Source organism: Bison bison, unplaced genomic scaffold, assembly GCF_000754665.1.
Source record: "Bison bison bison isolate TAMUID 2011002044 unplaced genomic scaffold, Bison_UMD1.0 scf7180017864324, whole genome shotgun sequence".
Taxonomy (NCBI): domain Eukaryota; kingdom Metazoa; phylum Chordata; class Mammalia; order Artiodactyla; family Bovidae; genus Bison; species Bison bison.
In genome coordinates, this window is record NW_011494896.1 from 9619821 (window position 1) to 9640672 (window position 20852).

A 20852-nucleotide genomic window follows, 5' to 3' on the forward strand; every position below is an offset into this window, starting at 1 on the left:
CAAGGAGATCCAACCAGTCCATTCTGAGGGAGATCAGCCCTGGGATTTCTTTGGAGGGACTGATGCTAAAGCTGAAACTCCAGTATTTTGGCCACCTCATGCGAAGAGTTGACTCATTGGAAAAGAGTCTGATGCTGGGAGGGATTGGGGGCAAGAGGAGAAGGGGACGACAGAGGATAAGATGGCTGGATTCACGGACTCGATGGACGTGAGTCTAAGTGAACTCCGGGAGTTGGTGATGGACAGGGAGGCCTGGCGTGCTGCGATTCATGGGGTCGCAAACAGTCGGACACAACTGAGCGACTGAACTGAACTGAACTGAACCCTGAACCAATCAATGATGGCCAGGGAGTCAGGGCCCTTTAAGAATGTGGCAATTCCTCCTAAAAAAAATACAATATAAATGAACTTATTTACAAGATAGAAACAGACGCACAGGCATACAAAACCAACTGATGGTTCCCAAAGAGGAAGTGGTGGGGGGAGGAATAAATTGGGAGTTTGGAATTAACAGATGTACACTACCTTATATAAAATTGATAAACAACAGGGATTTACTGTATAGGGCAGGGAACCATATTAAATATCTTGTAATAAACTATAATGGAAAAGAATTTATATAACTGAATCGCTTTGCTGTACACCTGAAACTCTCAAAATATTGTAAATCAACCGTACGTAAAAAAAAAAAAAAAAAAGAATATGACACTTTTTACAGAACCCATGAATCTGTCAGATCATCTAGTTAATGCCGGGTACACATCATCGCCAAATCATAATGGTTTATAGCAAAGGGTTCACTCTCTCGCGTTCACAAAGGGCAGAAGGAGGGGTGGGGTGGGGAGGAGTATTAGCTCTGAGGTCCCCTGGGGACCCAGGCTGACAAGTCACCCCAACTGTGCCGATCTCCGTGAACTCCGCGCCAGAATGAAAGAGCTCTAGAGAGTCCTGCGCTGGCAGTTAAATCTTCTACCTGCAAGTGGGGCACCTGTGCTCACACCCACCGGCCTCAATTAGTGAACGAACCTCTTGCGGTGCGCCACCCACCGGTGCTTGGAAGGCAGCGCACCAGAAATGGCTGCGGAACAGCAGCGTCGGCGCTCACGACCCACACGATGGGAGCAGCGGGAAAAGGGGTTCCCAGCAGCAGGGAGACGCTTCCCCAGAATAAGACGGGGCGCTGCACCGACAGCTCGTGAAGGAGCACTCCGGGGCCTTCCCCGCCAAGGAGCGGCAACCGGAAGACAGCGAGGGTTGAAAACACTTGGGTTTGGGCTTCCCTCATAGCTCAGTTAGTAAAGAATCCGCCTGAAATGCAGGAGACCCCGGTTGCATCCCTGGGTCGGAAGATCCCCTGGAGAAGGAATAGGCTACCCACTCCAGTATTCTTGGGCTTCCCTTGTGGCTCAGCTGGTAAAGAATCCGACCTTTATGCAGGGAAACCTGGGTTCGATCCCTAGGTTAGGAAGATCACCTGGAGAAGGAAACAGCTACCCACTCCAGTATTCTGGCCTGGAGAATTCCATGGACTGTATAGTCCATGGCGGCCCAAAGAATTGGACACGACTGAGCGACTTTCACTTCACTTCACTTGGCTGCAGCATGGCACGTCTGAGGGGAGAGTGGCAGGGACTAGACAGGAGAGATGGCCAGGCTGGGCATGAAGAGAAGCGTGTCTTCTAGGGAGAGCTTTGGATTTTGTCCCCAAGACAGTGAGGCGCCAGCAAGCATTTCAGGCCAGGAACAGCAGGGTCAGACTTGCATCTTAGGAAGAGCAAGTGGCCTTCCAGTCATGTGAAGGAAGGGATTGGAGAGCGCTGGAGCTGCACAGAGGTCAGGGCAGGGTTTTCTGGTAGAAACACCGGGTCTGGTGCTCTTTGGCGTGGGAGTGCAGTTGTGACACGTACAACAGGAGAGTGTGTGTGTGCTCAGTCATGTCTGACTCTCTGCGACCCCGTGGACTGCAGCCTGCCAGGCTCTTCTGTCCATGGAATTCTCTAGGCAAGAATACTGAAGTGGGTTGCCATTCCCTTCTCCAGGGGATCTTCCCAACCCAGGGACTGAACCCACGTCTCTTGCAGTGGCTTTGTGGAAATGCCTCAGAACTGGCTCCTGAAGGAAGCAGAGGCTTTACAAGCTGATGACAAAGCTGACCAGAGGCCTGGGGTCTGAGGGCACTCAGGTGGTTGAGAACAAGACTGAGCATTTGTTGCGCACATTCAAATTGCAGAATTTTTGATGCTGTGCTGGAAGGACTTAAAGGTGAGCATTGGTGAAGTATTGCTAAGTCACTTCAGTCGTGTCCGACTCTGTGCGACCTCATAGACGGCAGCCCACCAGGCTTCCCTGTCCCTGGGATTCTCCAGGCAAGAATGCTGGAGTGGGTTGCCATTTCCTTCTCCATGGTGAAGTATTGGGTCGGACCAAAAAGCACTCTTTGGCCCAACCCAAGAAAAGGTTCAGAAAACAGAAAACTTTCCACTGACTCCACTAAGGTCCTCAGGTTGCTTCGTGGCACCTGAGAACAGTTAACTCCTCCACCCCACCCCTACACGATGCTTCCTTCTATGCCAAGTCTTCCAGGCAGAGTTCTCGTGTATCCCCGGCAGCACGTGGTCTTTCTCTGGTGAGAGCCCAGTCTCTCTCGTCTTACTCACCAGCAGGTGAACGCTGATGCCCCACCTGCTGTACACAGTCTCCTCCCTGACAAACGTCCCTGCGTTAGCATGGCTCCTCCTCAGTCCTCTGAAAGATACACCTGCACGTGTTGCGAATTTGGGCTGCTCACCTGGGGAGGATTCGTGTGCCACTGCCTGCCATGGCTAACCCGAGAGCCGCTGGGGAGCACATGGGAGACGAACCACACAAGAGAACACTGAGTGGAAACCTGGATACAGCCCGTGACCCAGAAAATGGCAAACGAGCTCCACCCATCATCCCTGCATGAGAGATCCTCACTGCCACAAGTCTGGGGCTGGCTCTCTGGACACATGGAGGACCTGTTTAAAAAAAAAAAAAAAAAACTCAGGCCTTCCTGAATGAGGATGCCTAGTGAAAACTCCACAGGAAGGCTACAGAAAACCATTTTCTGCCTTTATTTCCCCCGTGTACATTAAAAGTGCACAGCTGCTGGACATGAAAGATTCTTTTACACTGCCCTGTGGCTCATGGGCTGGGTGTGGATGCTCGGGGCAGAGAGGAAGCCAGGTGGGAGGGAAGCGGCGGGGAAGCACCTCCAGGGATCTCTGCCTGGATCTGAGTGTCTCTGAGCATGACGGCCCAGATTTCTCCACGCACACCCCTGCTTATGTGCTCTCTGAAGGAGCTGTCCTTCATGTATGTAGTTGATGCTCTGGGTGAGTTTGTCTGTGGGGATGTGTATATGTTTTTCTTTTTGATCTGAAAATTGGTCTTTGGGTTCACAAGCAGCAGCTGCAGCTGCCATAATTAAAATGAAATAACCCACTTCCTCCAGTCCTCGGGGAGAAAAGCTTAAGAAAAAAAAATCCATATTGTAAGTGGACTCAGGAATGTGGTGAATCTTTTATTCTCTCCCTGTTCACTTGAAACGTTTCATGGGTTTGCTTTTCTCTGGAGCCAGAGGAAGAGAAAGGAGTGATCCTTTGCTGCGCGTTTATCCCTGTCCCAGGGATACCACACAAGACTGTCCCAGCTGCACAAGCCAGGGTTTGAACCCAGTTTTAATGTTTCATCTCCTTCTCCTCTGCCGCATGCCATTCTTTTATCCTATTAGACCCCAGCTCTCTCATACTGATCTGATTCCATCCAGAGACCTGGGAGGTTTGGTATTATTAAGATGTTATTGAATATGTTGGCACATATAATTGTCTTGGATTAGAAACCAAAGCTCTTAGCAGAGTAACAAAGTGAAGCATCCCATGCTAAATGATTCCATGCTAATGAGATGGTTTTCAGAGAATTGGATTTGTTCTTGAAGGTGTTGCTTAGAAGTCGCTATTCAAACCAGGCTGGGAAAATAAAACCCCAGAAGAACCATAGACTCTGTGGTCTGATTGGATGTCAGTTGAAGGGAACTGAGGTAGAAAGGGATATCTGTGTGCCCGGAATTGAAGCCACAGTGGTCACCCTCTTCAAGAAGGTCTCAGTATGGTGGAGGAGAAAGACATGCTGACAATTCCAAGATGCTGGTAATAAGCGCTGGAAGTGTTAGTTGCTCAGTTGTGTCTGACTCTTTTCAACCCTATGGACTGTAACCCGCCAGGCCCCTCTGTCCATGGAATTCTCCAGGCAAGAATACGGTTGTAGGTAGCCATTCCTTTCTCCAGGGGATCTTTCCAACCCAGGGATCAAACCTGGGTCTCCCACATTGCAGACAGATTTTTTTTTTTTTTTACCATCTGAGCCACCAGAGAAGCCCAATAAGCACTGGGTCAAGGGTATTAACAACCTGCTATAGTTGCAGCATTTTTTTTCTCCCAAAATCAATGACTTCAGTTGGTAAATTTGTGAGAACAACCTCACTGGGAGGGCATAGCCAAAATGTTGAAAATAAAAAGACAAGAAGAAATTATTACACATTCTCATGAATGTGCCCAGGGCCTGGCATTTAGTTTCTCTAAGTCATTATTATCATTCCCATTTAATAATGAGGAAACTTAAGATTCGATCTCTGGATGGAGAAGATCCCCTGGAGTAGGGCATGGCGACCTATTCCAGTGTTTTTGCCAGGAGAATCCTGTGGACATAAGAGCCTTGTGGGCTACAGTCCATAGGGTCACAAAAAGTCAGACACGACTGAAGCAACTTAGCATGCATGCACAAGGAGCTAAGTGGTTTGCCCAAGGCCCCATAGGTATAGCCAGTAACCTGGGGGCGGTTGGAAGATGTGATTAAGACCCAACCTATTTGCTTCCTAAGTCCCTTCTCTTGCCACTATGCCAGGCTTCCCTGAAGAAAACCTACACCCTGGATTGTCCAGTGTATAGCACAGCCATCACCATGTCCCATATTTAGAATGAGGAACTCTTTTCTCCCTTGGGGAAAAAAACAAGTTTTTGCAGCAGGCATCTTGATGGGAGTGATTCATGACCATTCTCTCCAGGCTGCAGGTGTGCCGATCCAGATGGAGTGCACTGAGCCCTCCGAGCAGTCCTCCCAGACAGTGACGTCAGCCCAGAGACTCTGGGTTCCTCACTGACTTTCTCCATGGCCCAGCAGAGGAGGCCTGGGTATTCAAGTGTGTTTCCCTGGGCTCCTGGTCTGCTGCTCCTATTAAACTTAGCTGACAGAAGTTAGCATTCCCTACAAGAGGATAAGGAGGTTCCCTGCTACCTTTGGAATTCTCTGCAAGAGACTGTAGTCCGTGTTGTTTGGGAGGCAACTCAAGGTATTATCTTCTAGAGTGGGGTCACCTGGGGGAAAGCTGGTGGCGCTAGAGGTAAAGAACCTGCCTGCCATTGCAGGAGACGTAAGAGACACGGGTTCATCCCCTGGGTCAGGAAGATTCCCCTGGAGAAGGAAATGGCAACCCACTCCAGTATTCTTGCCTGGAGAATCCCACAGACAGAGGAGCCTGGCAGGCTACCATCCACGGGATCACAAAGAGTCGGACACAACTGAATCGACTTAGCATGTACGCACTCACAGGGGAAAGCTAACAGGAACAAAGGCACTTGGCACTTCATTCCATCTCAGCCTCTCAAAAGGCAGCCCAGGAAACCATCCTGCTTCCCCCCATCTGCTTCCTAGGGCAGGCGGGAGGTATGCTGGGAGCAGAAGGTGTACTGGGCTGTCCAGTGTACAAGTGTCCACACAGATCACAGCACGCTTTAAGGCTCACCTGGGAAAGGAAAGAACCGGATCCAGATCTCATCTGCTACGCTTCCTAGCTGGGGGATTAGGGGCAAACTGCTGGAATTCCCTGAAGCCTCATTTTCTCATCTGCAAGTCTGGAAGGAATAGGCTTGTTTCCTACGGCTGTTTAGAAGGTTGCTGCTGCTGCTGCTGCTAAGTCGCTTCAGTCGTGTCCGACTCTGTGCAACCCCATAGACGGCGGCCCACCAGACTCCCCTGTCCCTGGGATTTTCCAGGCAAGAACACTGGAGTAGGTTGCCATTTCCTTCTCCAGTTTAGAAGGTTAACTGAGCTCCAATATGTACCAGCCTCGAACACTGCCCAGTGCCTGGCACACAATTAGCTTCCTCCCCTTCCGATCCATACTGTGCAAGCTTGCCAAATCCATCTTCCTGCAACACATCTCCAATTATGTCACATCTCTGCTCAGAAGCCCTCGGTGGCTCTATTACTCAGTGAATGATGGCCACCTTCTCTGTTTTGACGTTCAGGGCCCTGCTTCTGGGGGCCCGTGTCATCTGTCGGGTGTCTTCTGCTTCCCTCCACGCAGTCCTCATTCTTCATCCACACTTTCCCCTCCCGTGCCTTCACTCCCTCACACGAGCGCCCCGCCCTGTCCCCATGCCAACCCCCCCAACACTGTCCCCGGTGCCCAGCTGGGCATGGATGGCATGCTGTCCAGTCAGTGCTCCCTGGTTTGCTGACATGGCCTCTCTGTCCCTCCCTCCTCTGACTGTTTGTTTCTCTGTTTCCACCTCCCAAACTGCCCAGCATTCCCCTTACTTGCAGCCTTACCACCTGTGAGTCCTTGAGGGCACGGTTTGCTTCTGAGTCCTCAGTTTGTCCTGTATCACACCTAACACACGGAATAGGAGTGAGTGAGTGAGCGAGTGAGCAAGTGAAGGAATGAACACCCTCATCCAGTCCTAACTGCATTGCCCTTCATAAACTGCTCGTACATGAAAGGGAAAGTTTTAGTCGATCGGTCGTGTCCGACTCCTTGCAAAGCCATGGACTGTAGCCCACCAGGCTCCTCTGTCCATGGGATTCTCCAGGCAAGAATACTGGAGTGGTTTGCCATTTCCTTCTCCAGGGGAACTTCCCACCCCAGGGATTGAACCCAGGTCTCCTGCATTACAGACAGATTCTTTACTATCTGAGCCACCAGGGAAGCCCTAAAGCCTTTGGTCAATCCTTGGGTATTTTGGTTTCATTAACCATCATGCAGTGCTTATTGGATGTATAGCCAGCCCTTTATACCCACAGGTTCCACATCTGTGGATTCAACCAACCACAGATTGAAAATATTCTAGGGGAAAAAAAAAAATCTCTAGAAAGTTCCCAAAACCAAACTTGACTTTGCCCCACCGACAACTCTTTATATAGCATTTACATTGAGTTGGACATGACTGAGTGACTGAACTGAACTGAAAGTATCATTTCCCTTGTGTTAGGTATCATAAGTGATCTAGAGATGATTTCATGTAGATGGGAGGGTATGTGTAGGTTACATGCAAATGCTATACCATTTTATGTAAGGCACTTGAGCATCCATGGAATTTGGTACCCATGAGGGATCCTGGAACCAATCATCCTGCATGTACCAAGTGATGACTTTACTTTGAAAAAGGGAATTCGGGGATACAAACTGAAAATGTAAAATGAAGAAAAGGAGTAAAGGTTTTCCCTGGAAGCTTAGCAAAGGTGAAGGTGGAATAGAAGTAAAGCTGTAGTTCTGTGGCTTCTTCAAGATGGAGGGACCAGATAAAGGTCCCAAGTACTAGCTCTGGCCCAGATCTCTGGAGGCAGAGTGAGACTGTGTGACCTGGACAAAGGAGAGGGGTTTGAGAAAGACACTAAGTGCTTCATCCAAGTCACTGGGTACGATCAGGACCACAGGGCGGCCTTTGCAGGCCAAGCCGACATCGCAGAGTCCTGAAATCTACAAGGCGCTGGGCACGGGAGAAGAGGGCCACACACAAGAGGAACGGCCTCTAACCACGTCTGTCGTTACAGCAAAACAATTTCCTGCTCCCCTCTGAAAGTTGGAGGGTAACCTTGTAATGAACAAGGCATAGTAAATAGAAATTAAGGGCACAGTAACCATTACCGCTCATTTGAGATTCATAAAATGATAGACATTTCCTGTGATTACTGCCTATGTTTTGTTTTAGTGAATATAATACGATTTATAAAGACTTTTCTAGTTTACCTCCAAACTTAGTCTTGCTGATTGTACCTGGCAGTGTTTGGGAGCCTGAGCCCTGAGGGAAGGGTACTCCACACTTGGGCAGAACCTGGCGAATGTTCCCACCTAATCCAGTCACTCTGTTTAGAATACTGAGAATTTACAATAAAGAAACAGGAAATGCAGATACTTAGGGGAGTTTTGTCTTAATGAAGATTACCAGTAATTCCTCACCTTCTAATAGGCAATAACGTCTTCTTAGCTAGGCTCCTAGGTATATTTGGCAAATATGTACTCAGGGAATTTCTCAAACGATGACTTTGTACTTGAGGTACCTGAATGCATCCTTCGTGCACTGTCCTTTAGCTTAGTGTGTCTTTCATATAAAAAGGCACTTTGTAGTGTCTTCAGTGGGTGAGTACAGCAGTCGGTGCAGGGAAAATACAGAGGCCTCAAGTGTACTTGAAGTCCTCGAGTCTATGAGGACCTGTGTTCAAATCCCAGCTCCTCCTCTTGCAGTGATCTCCCACAGATGGCTTAAAACCTTTGACTCTCTTGTCACCGTCCTTGGAGTAAGATGGAATTTTCTTTTATTCATTTCACAAAGCTTTATTGTGGACAGATAGCTCTTTGGGCACTGGATGTGTAGAGATGAATCAACATTGTCATAGAATTCTGGGGGCATAAAGAATCTTACATGTAGCCTAGCTCAGAGTTTTTCTCTTTCAGACAAAGACTCAAGGAGGGGAAGTGATTTGCTAGAGTTGCAGAGTGATAAGCAACTGGACCAGAGCAAGACTCTTGGGTGTGAAGAGCTTTGCTCATGTGACTCCCAGATGATATAGTGCAGGGAGGGTGGGCCATTCTATCAGGCAGGATGCCAAGTGGTGTATTTATTTGCCCAGTGAATCAATGATAGGACTGCTGCAGAAGCCGGTGCCTTGGCCACATGCTCTGCCCCCTTCTTGCTCCCTGCTTCCATCACAGCACAGTCAGTCCTTCACAGAACACGCAGTGTCTACTCTACACCAAAGCTGCCTTTGCCAGGCTCATAAAGAGGGCTGATCCGTAGTTCTGACCCTCCAGGGGTTTGGTAAGCCTGATGTGTCAACAGTGGCTGTCACACAAGGCCAGATGAGACGGGAGAAGAAAGAAAGGTTGCAGACAGGGTGTTGTGCAGGATTCCCAGGGTACTTGAGACCCTGCTTGCTTTTCTTCATGCCTGGGGACCAGGAACCTGTCCCCTCTCCCTACTGGTGCACATGTGCTGGCAAGAGATCTGCAAAACGGGGTCAAGGACACCTTGCCCCCACACTCACTTGACTCTCTGTTCTCTGCCTCAACAGGAAGGAGCCCATCCCATCCTCCAGGATCTGATGGCCCTGGAGACAGGGCTTCAGGGCCCACGGACACTGCTGACTCTTCAGAACGTGCTGACATGGAGCCAGGTCAGTCCCTTGTCCGATCTGATTTTCTGTGTCATCGACTGCAAACCTGTGGTCTTGATGAGAAATGGCATCTTAGAATCTGAAAACGGGTTGAAGGCTTTTGCCAACTAAGCTGCCTAGAGAGTGCAGAGGTCAGGCCAGGGTGGAGGTGGCCTTCTTGGAGAGCAGATGCAGTGGCAGGATTGGTGGCTGCTGGAAGCCAAGCCAGTGCCAGCTTGGTGGGCGGACAGGGTGGGCAAGGGCCAGGCATCCAGCCGGGTGTGAGTGGGGAGCTGGCACCCAGGAGCACAGTGCATATCCAGGGCCACAGAGGCCGTGCCAGCCTTGACAGTCATCCCGGGGCCCAAGGCACCAGGGGCAGGATCCAGAGCTTCGTGGTTACCTTTCAAGCTGAGTTGGAGTGGAATTGAAGGCGTAGTTGAGAATGAGGTAGGAGGAAGTGTGTGGGCAGCTGCCCAGAGGACAGGTGGTCCACAGGCCAGGTCCAACCAGCCAGAATGGCTTTCCAGGGGCTTTTCTGATATTGCTGTGCAATGGCAAAACCAGAACACACCTGGGGAGGAGTAGGGAGTAGAGGGATGTTTCAAACTAGAGAAAGAACATGGCAGAGAGAAAGGGAGAATCATGAAGGGAGCCTGGGTCATCAGAAAGGCTACAGAATCAGGGGGAAAGGTCAGGACCCAGGGGATGAGCCTGAGATGGTTGGATGGTATCATCAACTCAAGGGATGTGAGTATGAGCAAACTCCAGGAGGTGGTGAAGGATAGGGAAACCTGGCATGCTGCAGTCCATGGGGTCGCAAAGAGTCAGACACAAGTGAGCGACTGACTGGACAACAACAACAAACTGAACCAAGCACCACTTCTTACCTTGTGGACGGTCATGCTGGGTAGAAGCCTGAGTCTTTCTAGGCTCAGTTGTGCTGCAGCAATAAATGAACTCTGGAATCTCAGCGGCTTAACAGAGTGAAGGTTTATTTCTTGCTCATGCTGCCTATCTAACCAAAGGGTGGAGGGCTCTGGTCTACCCAGTGACTCAGGCGTCAAGCTGATGACAGCTCTGCCGTGTTTTAGGTGTAGCCCCTGGAACAAGGGGCCACCTTGGTCTCCACATCAGGGGAAGAGGTGGCAGAAGGTTAAGCACTGGCTCTTAAATGCTTCGGCTCAAAAGTGGCACAGCCTGTGGGCCAGAACTAACATGTGGTCTTACCCGGTTTCTAGGGCTCTGGGAAATACAGATATTTGATGGGCGGTAACTGCCTCTATCATAGTAGATATTATGAGTTCCATTTTACAGGTAAGAAAACTGAGACTCAGAGACATTTTTTTTGTTTTCTTACATTTCTTTGGTTTTTTAATCTGGTGTGTGTGCGTTCTAAGGCACCTCAGTTGTGTTCATCTCTTTGCAAGGCTATAGACTTGTAGCCCACCAGCCTACTCTGTCCACGGGGATTCTCTAAACAAGAATACTGGAGTGAGTTGCCACTTCCTTCTCCAGGGGATCCTCCTACTTGGGGATCGAGCCTGCATCCCTATGTCTCCTGTATTGATAGATCGGTTCTTTATGACTAGTGCCACCTAAAGTGAAGTCGTTCAGTCATGTCTGACTCTTTTTGACCCCATGGACTATAGCCTACCAGGCTCCTCCATCCATGGGATTTTCCAGGTAAGAATACTGGAGTGGGTTCCTTTTCCTTATCCACCTAGGAAGTGCTTTAATCTGGTGTTCCAACCAACTAACTCATGTTCAGAACTAGTGACATTGACACATTCTAAAGAGATTATCAGTATTTTTTTTTAACCTGGAGACATTAATTATCTGAGGTCTCCCAGCTAATTGTATGTATGTATGTATGATCTGAGGTCTCCCAGCTAATTGTATGTATGTATGTATGATCTACCAGAGCCTAGATCATACATAACCTTAGATTCAATCATTTATTTACCAGTTCAGCAAAAACATATTGTATATTGACAGTAGACCCAGCACCACACTAGGCTCTGGGAATATAACAGGGAACAAAAACAGATGTAGCCTCTGCTCTCTGCCTGGTGAATGTCTATAACTCCAAGCTGGGATAAATGTTTGCCAGTGGAGACACAGTGGTTTTCTATACATGCTAAGTCAAATCAGTCGTGTCCAACTCTTGCGACCCCATGGACTGTAACCCGCCAGGCTTCTCTGTCTGTGGGATTTACCAGGCAAGAATACTGGAATGGTTAGCCATTCTCTTCTCCAGGGGATCTTCCTGACCCAGGGATGGAACCCATGTCTCTTATGTCTCCTGCATTGGCCAGCAGATTCTTTACCGCTGATACCACCTGGGAAGCCATAGTTCTCTGAGGATACCTATTAAGATTTTTGCTTTTTTTAGAGAGGGACAGGTAAAATGGGGTGACATTTATTGATGCATTGTGCCAAGTACTTGATTGATGCATCTCATCAAATAGCTGCAACCCCAAGAGATAGTTCTTATAATTCCATCTTGAGAGCCCCTTGGACAGCAAGGAGATCCAACCAGTCCATCCTCAAGGAAATCAGTCCTGAATATTCATTGAAAGGACTGATGCTAAAGCTGAAACTCCAATACTCTGGCCACCTGATGCAAAGAACTGAATCATTTGAAAAGACCCTGATGCTGGAAAAGATTGAAGGCGGGAGGAGAAGGGGATGACAGAGGATGAGATGGCTGGATGGCATCACCAACTCGATGGACATGAGTTTGGGTGAACTCCGGGAGTTGGTGATGGACAGGGAGGCCTGGCATGCTGCAGTCCATGGGGCCACAAAGAGTCAGATAGGACTGAGCTACTGGTCTGAACTGAAGGTAAGAAAACTGAGGTTCATTCGGCAAGAGGAGATGACTGGGCTCCAGGTGAACTCTTCCTCCCCATCCAGGCTCACTTGTAAGAAGGACGTAATGTTAAAGTTAAAAATTAAATCTCATCCCTCACTGCATCTAAACCCAAGAAAGGTGGTCTCCTCTTCCTCCCGTAAATCCCCCCATCCCAGGCCTCTCTCTCACTGGTTCCCCGAACATCCTGCAGTGTCACATGTGAATGCAGCTCTGGGCTCTGACAGAGGGGCCCCTTGGAGGCCAGAGATGGGATCTCTCATTCCCATGTTGATGCTGCCCAGAGACCTAGGCCCAGAGCAAGGCTCGCTGAACCCACGTGCATTGAGACAGAGGAAAAATTGCAGGAACCTCAGTAGCAGGATCTGAGCCTGGCTGGATGGGGTTGAATCTCAGCCTTGGCACTAGGGGATTCTTCTGTCTAGAATGTTCCTCCTGTTCTGTCCTGTCTCATTTCCCCCTGTCCCTCCACTCACACTGAGTGCTGCATTTGCCCTTTTCTCCCCTCCTCAGCACTTGTGACCAGCTCCTCTGTCACATCCCTGGTCTGAGCCACCCTCTTGGACCTGGATTTCTGCAGTCGCCTCCTTGGGAGACTCTGCTGCCACCATTCCCTCCCGGGGGAGGGAACAGATCTGATCTGATGGGTTCGGTCAGATCAGATCACTCCTCTGCTCACAGTTCACTTGTGGCTCCCCAGCTCATGCAGAGGAAAAGTCACAGACCTCACCCTGACCCCCCAGGACTCACCTGAGCCAGCCCCTGTCCCCTCCTACCCCGTCTTTATCTATCCCTCCCTCACACCAGTGGCCCCTCTGCTTTTCCTTGAACCATAAACACATTCCCATCTCAAAGCATAAGGCATCGAATCCCTTTTCCAGCTTTTGGGAGAACTCTTCAGGCAGAGGGAACAGACCTCCAGGTTGCCATCCAAGCGAGCAGAGCATAGATGGGGCTGAATCAGCAAAGCACTGTGTTTGCTCTTCAAGATGCAGCTGGGGTCCCGTGGTGTGAGCAAGGTGGACATAGAGGAGGTGAGAAGGGAAGGCAGTCCTTACCCTCCAGGTCTTCCTGTGCCCGTCTTCCCTTTGAATGTTCCTAGGTAGCATTTATCTCCACCTGGCACATTGTGCATTACTCTGTTTTCTGTTCTTCCCCCATTGGAATGTAAGCTCCGTGAAGGCAGGGGGTCACTCTGTGTTGTTTCGGCCGTATTCTGATGTCTAGAATACTGCCTGGGATGTAGCAGGCACTCAAGAAATCCGCACTGGATGACTGTGTAAACAACTGAACGAGAGATTCCATAGCGTGACTCGTTACACTCTTCTGTTCTCAGCACCCTGCCTTTATATGTGTTGTCCCCTCTTCCGGGAAGGTCCCCACTGCCTTCCTCCCTGCCCTCCCCGCCTCATTCTCACTCACTCTGTCAGCCCAGTGGGGCCACTCCCCTGCAGCACATCACCCAGGCGCTGTTCCTCCATTCCCCTGAGCCCAGGGTTTCCAGGGCAAGCTCAGATCCTCATCTGGGGGCCCCCGGAGCCTGGCGCACAGGTAGCGTCTAGTAACAGTTCATTGGGCTGAGCTGAGTTGACCAGGAACTCCGTCCCCGGGGCCTGTCCTCCTCCTCCTTCCCTCACCCGCAGTCAGGAGGCAGGAGCCCTTGTTGCCAACTGAGTCTCCCCCTGCTTAACGCCTGCCTCAGAGATCAGGAAGACAAGGCAAATGGGACACTAATGAAATTCAGAGAGAAAACTAAATTGGGAGGTGTTGCAAACACGGTGGAGGAGGGAGATGTGATTTAAAAGGCTTGCTCTCTCGCTCCAGGGTGGGAGGGGGAGTGGGGGTGTGTGTGCAGAGAGTGCTGGGCTGGAGGGAGCCTCACAGAGGCCCACTTCTGACCCCTCCAGCTGGGGTGGCCTGCCCATCACTTTAGTTCAGGGGCCTCACTGTTCTGGCTTTAAATTAGGGGCCTTTCCTTTGCTTGACTCATTCGTTCATTCATGCCTTCCCACCACCTTGCCCAAAAAGATTTGAGTGAGCTAGCAAAACTGTAGTTGATTAATTAAGATGAAGAACATTTAATGCAAAATTAAGATAGAATGTGAGGGAGGAAAAAGGGAAATGGAGATGAGAAGGTGATCAGGGCCAGTCAGAAGAGGAGGTTCGTGGGAAGGGGGGTTGGACACCGCTGTCCTGAGGATGGCACAGGCTCTCGTGACAAGTGTGGGGGGCTGCAGCCGTGACCGATCTTTAGGGAGCAACTGTGGTCCGGGGGAAGTGAGGACAACTGCTGTCTCAATACCTGCTAACCTGTTCTCCTTGTCTTCAGTTATAGGCATCGGCTGACTGCTGTGTGCCAGGGACCACCCCACTCCCCACCACAGCACACTCTTTTCTCTCTATCTCCTTGAATGTTCACAGCAGTGATCTTTCCTCACAGGGTAGTCTTTTTTTTAATTAATTATTTTAACTGGAGGATAACTACTTTACAATGCTGTGATGGCTTTTGCCATACATCAGTATGCCTCGGCCATAGGTGTACATGTGTCCCCTCCATCCTGAACCCCCTCCACCTCCTTCCCCTTCTCATCCATCCAGCTTGTCACAGAGTACCAGCTTTAGGTACCCTGCGTCACATCAAACTTGCCCTGGTTACCTATTTTACATATAGTAATGTGTATGTTTCAATGAGTGAGTGTGAGTGAGAGTTGCTCAGTCATGCCTGACTCTTTGCAACCCCATGGACTGTAGCCTGCCAGGCTCTTCTGTTCATGAAATTCTCCAGGCAAGATTACTGGAGTGGGTTGCCATTTCCTTCTCTATGTTTCAATGCTCTTCTCTCCAATCATCCCACCCTCGCCTTCTTCCATGGAGTCCAAAAGTCTGTTCTTTACCTCTGTGTCTCCTTTGCTGCCCTGCATGGAGAATTGTTGGTACCATCTTTCTAGATTCCATGTATATGTGTTAGTAGATGGTATTTGTCTTTCTTTTTCTGTCTTACTTCAGTCTGTACAACAGGCCCTAGGTTCATCCACGGAATTAGACCTGACTCAAATGTGTTCCTTTTTATAGCTGAGTAATATTGCATTGTGTATATGTACCACAACTTCCTTATCCATTCATCTGTCAATGGACATCTAGGTTGCTTCCATGTCTTAGCTATTATAAATAGTGCTGCAATGAGCATTGGGGTACATGTGTCTTTTTCAATTCTGGTGTCCTCAGGGTATATGCCCAGCAGTGGAATTACCTTCTCAAGCTCATTTTAGGGATGAGGTGATTAAGGCTCAGAAATAGAGTCATCTTTTCAGCAAATGGTACTGGGACAACTGGAGATCCACATACAAAAACCTGAAGTTAGACCCCTCCCTCACACCATGTACAAATATTAGCTCAACACGAACCATCCATCCAGCATCCTGGTGGGTACCAGTAGGTGAATGCTGCAGTGAAAGAGGGTTGGAAGGTCACGGCCTCCTGGTGGAAGGCGTGGGATGCAAGACAGGGAGGCCAAGATGCCCTGTGATTCTTGTTTAAGAAATGATAAGCCACTGGAAGTTTTTGCACAGACACTGAACTGACGGTAGAACACTTACATGTGCAGAAGACTGTGATCACCAATAGGCAGATAGAGGTCATCCGCTACTCATTCAAAGCTAGTCACAAATAGAATAATGTCAGTGATGTAGAAGAGAAGGGGAAATGAGAAAAAGAAAGAGGAAGGGAAGTAACAGTGAGCACTCTCCATATCACCTAATCATCGCAGCGCTGAGGGAGTACTTTCTCCATCTGACAGATGTATAAACAGGCATCCACCCCCCACCCCACCCCCACCCCAGGGTTGTTGTTGTTGTTTGGTCACTGAGTCATGTCTGACTCTTTTGTGACCCCATGGACTGTAGCCCGTCAGGTACCTCTGTCCACGGGATTTTCCAGGCAAGAATACTGGAGTGGGGTACCATTTCCTTTTCTTTCCCAACCCAGGGACTGAACCCAGGTCTCCTGCATTGGCAGGTGGGTTCTTTACCACTGAGCCACCAGGGAAGCCTGCCTGCCCCAGGGTGCCTTACTAGTAGATGCAGACTTGGGATTCAAATCCAAGTCAGTCTGCTTCTAAAGCCCACGATTACGTTTCCCACCACCCCACCTGGGCTTGGTATTGTTCATTTGAACTAGCGTGTTTACTGCTACAGCCTGCTCTTTTTAAAGTGCATGTCTATCTTTCAGGCACGCTTTTTAGCTTTGGGAATATTGAACAAGAACCTCAGGTATGGTTCTTTGTCCCATCCTTTTGGAGTCCGCCATGGTAGCTGCCCCGCATGTAGCAGACAGTCAGCAGTCCTCACTTTTGTATCTGTTACTTTTCATAGACAACATGGCCACAGATGAGATATTAACAATTAACTAGAGTTACTGGTGACTCAAAGACAACTGAGTGGTCAGGCCTTGTCAGAACCATCCATCTGGTTAGCACTGGGAACCTGGGGGTTCAGAGAATATGAGACAGGGTAGTTACTTTGCTCAGGGTCAGGTTGGAGAAATGATCCTAATTGGAACACGCTAATTCTCGTATGTGTGTGTGCTAAGTCGCTTCAGTTGTGTCTGACTCTTTGCGACCCCCGTGGACTGCAGCCCGCCAGGCTCCTCTGTCCATGGGAGTCTCCAGGCAAGAATACTGAACTGGGCTGCTGTGCCCCCCTCCAGGGGCTCTTCCAACCCAGGGATCGAACGCATGTCTCTTACATCTCCTGCATTGGCTGGCAGATTCTTTACCACTAGCACCACCTGGGAAGCCCGGGTTCTTGTGTAAATACTGAATAAAGCAAACATGACTTATGCGGCTAAGAATGTGTTGTCACATTTGGTGCCAATTATGGCAGTGAAGCAAAGAGAAATGAACATTGACTGAACTTTCTGTGGGTTAGTATCTGTGCTAGGCACACAGCATGTCTTATTCTCATTATGCAAACCTATGCGTTTGGGGCTCTGTGAGCTAGGGACAGTCCCATTTTCCAGCAATCAAACTGAGACGCTTGCTGAGGGACACCTATGTCCTAGTTCTGGGTCGAGCTGGGCTTTGAAGCCAGGTCCGTGTGCCTCATCCTCGGGGGTCCCCACGCCATCCTCCAGCTGGGGAGCCGCTGCCGGGTCTGGTCCTGGGGAGGCGCCCTGCTTCCGTTTGTGCGGTACAGCAGTGCAGACACTGCTGCCGTGGCCGCCATACCCTCGTGCTGGTTTCTGGCTCTTTCTGCCCAGACCACCTGCCTGTCCTCCAAGACTCCTTCCCTCCCTGAGCTGGCACCTTCGTCTTCACTCCAGGCATCTGGGATGCCCACCGTCCTGCCATCCTACCATCCTCTTTCCATGCCTAGTGTCTGCTTAATCAGTGTCTGGATTCAGTAAACACACAGATGGTCTAAGGAGGAGGAGGAGGAAGGATCTGGTGACCTAACATAAAATCCAAAAGGTGCCCCAGATAGAGCTTGAAACCCAGAAGTTCCCTGTTCATTCAGAAGAGGAATCCTGATTAGGGAACCATTTCTGGACAGCCTCTGCCAGGACTTTGGAAAGTGACAACCAGGCAGCTGTAGAAACCAGGGGTGGAGTTCTATCCTTCCCTGAGGCCTTGCTGGAGTCACAGTTCACAGAGTCGCATAACCACTGCTGCCGCTGTTCCTGCCCTTCTGCACCTCCTTTAATGGAGTCCTCATCTACCTGTCCCCCATCCCTGGGGCAGTGCTATGGCGCAATCTTGGGTGCACAGAATCATCACAGAATGACTTATAAGCTGAATCCCTGGTTCATTTCCAAAGAGGAAGGTCAGTTTCCCTCAGTGTGTTCAAAGACCAGATCCTCATAAAGGTAGGGCTTGCTGCTCATGGCATCTTTAGCTGCACGTCTCGGTAGCCAGTTTAGCCAAAGCAGCCAAGGTCATGGCCTGAAGGGCCTCTTCTGAAGCTGTGAACCTCTCTCACTATGCTGCCTTGACTTACCTGCTGCTTTGTGAAAACTCCCTAGGTGGGAGAGAGCAACCCGTCAGCATCTCTCAGCACAGAATCCTTTGCCTCTTTGGATTCTAACCCTGATGGAGAAGCCAAGTGTGCAGCAAACGCTCCAGGGGTGAGAACAGACATTTGTTGAATACCTATTATATGTCAACCACCGCGCTAGGCATTTCACAGTCCATTTAACCCTCACAACTTCCAGTGAGGTAAGCACTGTTATTTCTGATTCGCAGATGGGGCCATGGAGCCTCAGAGAGGGTCAATGGCTTGAAGTCACACAGCTGGGAAGTGGGGGAGGCTGGAAATGAATCAAGGTCATCTGCTGCCAAGCCTGACTCCTTCCCACTGGGTTGAAATTAATAAGAATGACGGCAGCAAGAGCCACCATTGGCGGCATGCTCGCTACACGCCTGACTTGTATTAGCTCACCGAATCACAGCAACAACCCAGTGAGAGCAGGTACTATTACGGTTCAGATTCTACCCATGAGGAAACCAAGTCACAGAGTAGTGCTTTCGGAGTGAAGCATTGTCCAAAAGTGGGTGTTCAGAACATAAGCCCCAGCAATCTGTTACAGTTGGCTGCTCCGTCATAAATACCTCTTGTCTAAAATAAGCACAAACCTTGTTCATAGGATGTACTAAATAACATTAATATTTGGTTACTGGTAATTAACTCCACGATGCTCTTGCCACCCACTGGAGTGGGAATTTTTGTTGCTCTTAACAGCCTGGGCTAGCCATTTAGCTGCCCCTTGCCCTGGGAGACTTTCAATAGGTCAAAGGATCCCAGAGGTGGAATTGCAGATGTGAGGAGTCAAGCAAGATAGAAGGGTATATAGTGGAAGAGAACCAGCTCTGCAGTCATACTGATGGGGTCCAAGCCTGGTTTACCCGCTCTGGATTCTAAGGTACTTAACCTCCACTTCAGTTTCCTAATACCTGAAATGGTCGTAATAAGAGCCCATATCTCAGTGGACTATTGTAAGGGTTCACAGTCTCATGAGATGCTTATAATCAGAGGTAACTCAGAAATCAGGTGCCCAGTAACTGAACCGTTGTATTGTAGAATGTTCGTTGACAGAGTTGGACTTAAGAGGTGATCTAGTTCCACCCTTTCATTTGCTGATGAGGACGGTGAGGCCCAGAGACGGGCAGCAATCGGCCCAAGACACGCAGTGTTTTAGTTTTCTGATTCCGGTGCCAAAGTCCTTTCTGATATCGCAGGGGCACTGGAGTGAGTTGCCGTTTCTGACTCCAGGGGCTCTTCCCAACCCAGGGATTGAATCCACATCTCCTGTGTCTCTTGCATTGGCAAGCAGATTATTTACCACTGAGCCACCTGGGAAGTCCCTCTGATACCACACATAGACTATATTTAGAGCAGCCTCAGGACTGGACTGAGCGACTTCACTTTCACTTTCATGCATTGAAGAAGGAAATGGTAACCCACTCCAGTGTTCTTGCCTGGAGAATCCCAGGGACTGGGAGCCTGGTGGGCTGCCGTCTGTGGGGTCGCACAGAGTCGGACACAACTGAAGCGACTTAGCAGCAGCAGGAAGCCTGTATGTCAGCCTCACTTCTAGAAGATCTAGTTATCTTTCAACCTGTTTTATTTTTTTTAAGAGCCTATTCTTTGTTTATGCTTTGACTACTCTTACATATCTCTTTAAATATTGTATACATTTCTTTTCTGAATCTGATAATTTCGGTACCCATAGGTCTGATTCTTTTGTTCATTATTTTTGCTGTCTCTTGCTCATGGTGGCTCGTTGCTTCACGTGTTCTGTGAATTTTCAAATCACGTGTTCATGATTGTTTTGTGGGGCTCCTTTGAGGCCTGAGCTGAACCTTCATTAGTCCAGAAAGAATTTACATTTGTTTAAGCTAGATGCCTGGAGGAATCACCAACTTGAGATTCCTTTAAATTCAATATTCAGCTCGGACTTAGGGTTCTTTTCTGGGCATAAGGTAATATGTAGTCAAGCACCAGATCCACGTGAGGACCACTTTGTGATTGGGAATTTTCACTGAAAAAAGCACATGTGTGCTCAGTTGGGTCAGACTTTTTGCAACCCTATGGACTGTAGCCTGCCAAGTTCCTCCACCCATGGGATTTTCCAAGCAAGAATACTGGAGGGGGTTGCCATTTCCCTCTCCAGGGGATCTTCCCAACCCAGGGATTGAACTCACATCTCTTGCGTTTATTGCATTGGCAGGTGGATTCTTTACCACTGCACCACCTGGGAAGCCTCATAAGCAACATTAAAATTTTTTCCTTTCTCTTCACTTATCCCCACAACCAAGTTTCCCTTGCAGTCTTCTTTGGTGGGGTAGGGTTTTGTCTTTTTTTCTGACTCACCTGTTCATTATGGCACACATGGCTCCTTTGGAAATCCTAACCCTAAGTGAGGTCTCAGTCTGACTTCTACCTTTTCAAGGACGTTGACTTTGCCTCTTTCCTTGACTCTTTAAAACTAAAATCCCCAGACCACCAAGGACAGACAGAGACTGTCCCCCAAG

The 20852-nt window shown here is 49.2% G+C and overlaps 1 protein-coding gene across 1 annotated transcript in view; it reads left to right on the plus strand.

Moving 5' to 3' along the window:
* The window catches only part of TENM4 (teneurin transmembrane protein 4), an 858900-nt gene that overhangs the window by 253340 nt on the left and 584708 nt on the right, over positions 1–20852 (plus strand). The window contains exon 3 of the mRNA XM_010853253.1: positions 9370–9471. Within this exon, the coding sequence (XP_010851555.1) occupies positions 9462–9471 (10 nt within the window). The 5' untranslated portion in view covers positions 9370–9461. The remainder of the gene's footprint in view (positions 1–9369; positions 9472–20852) is intronic.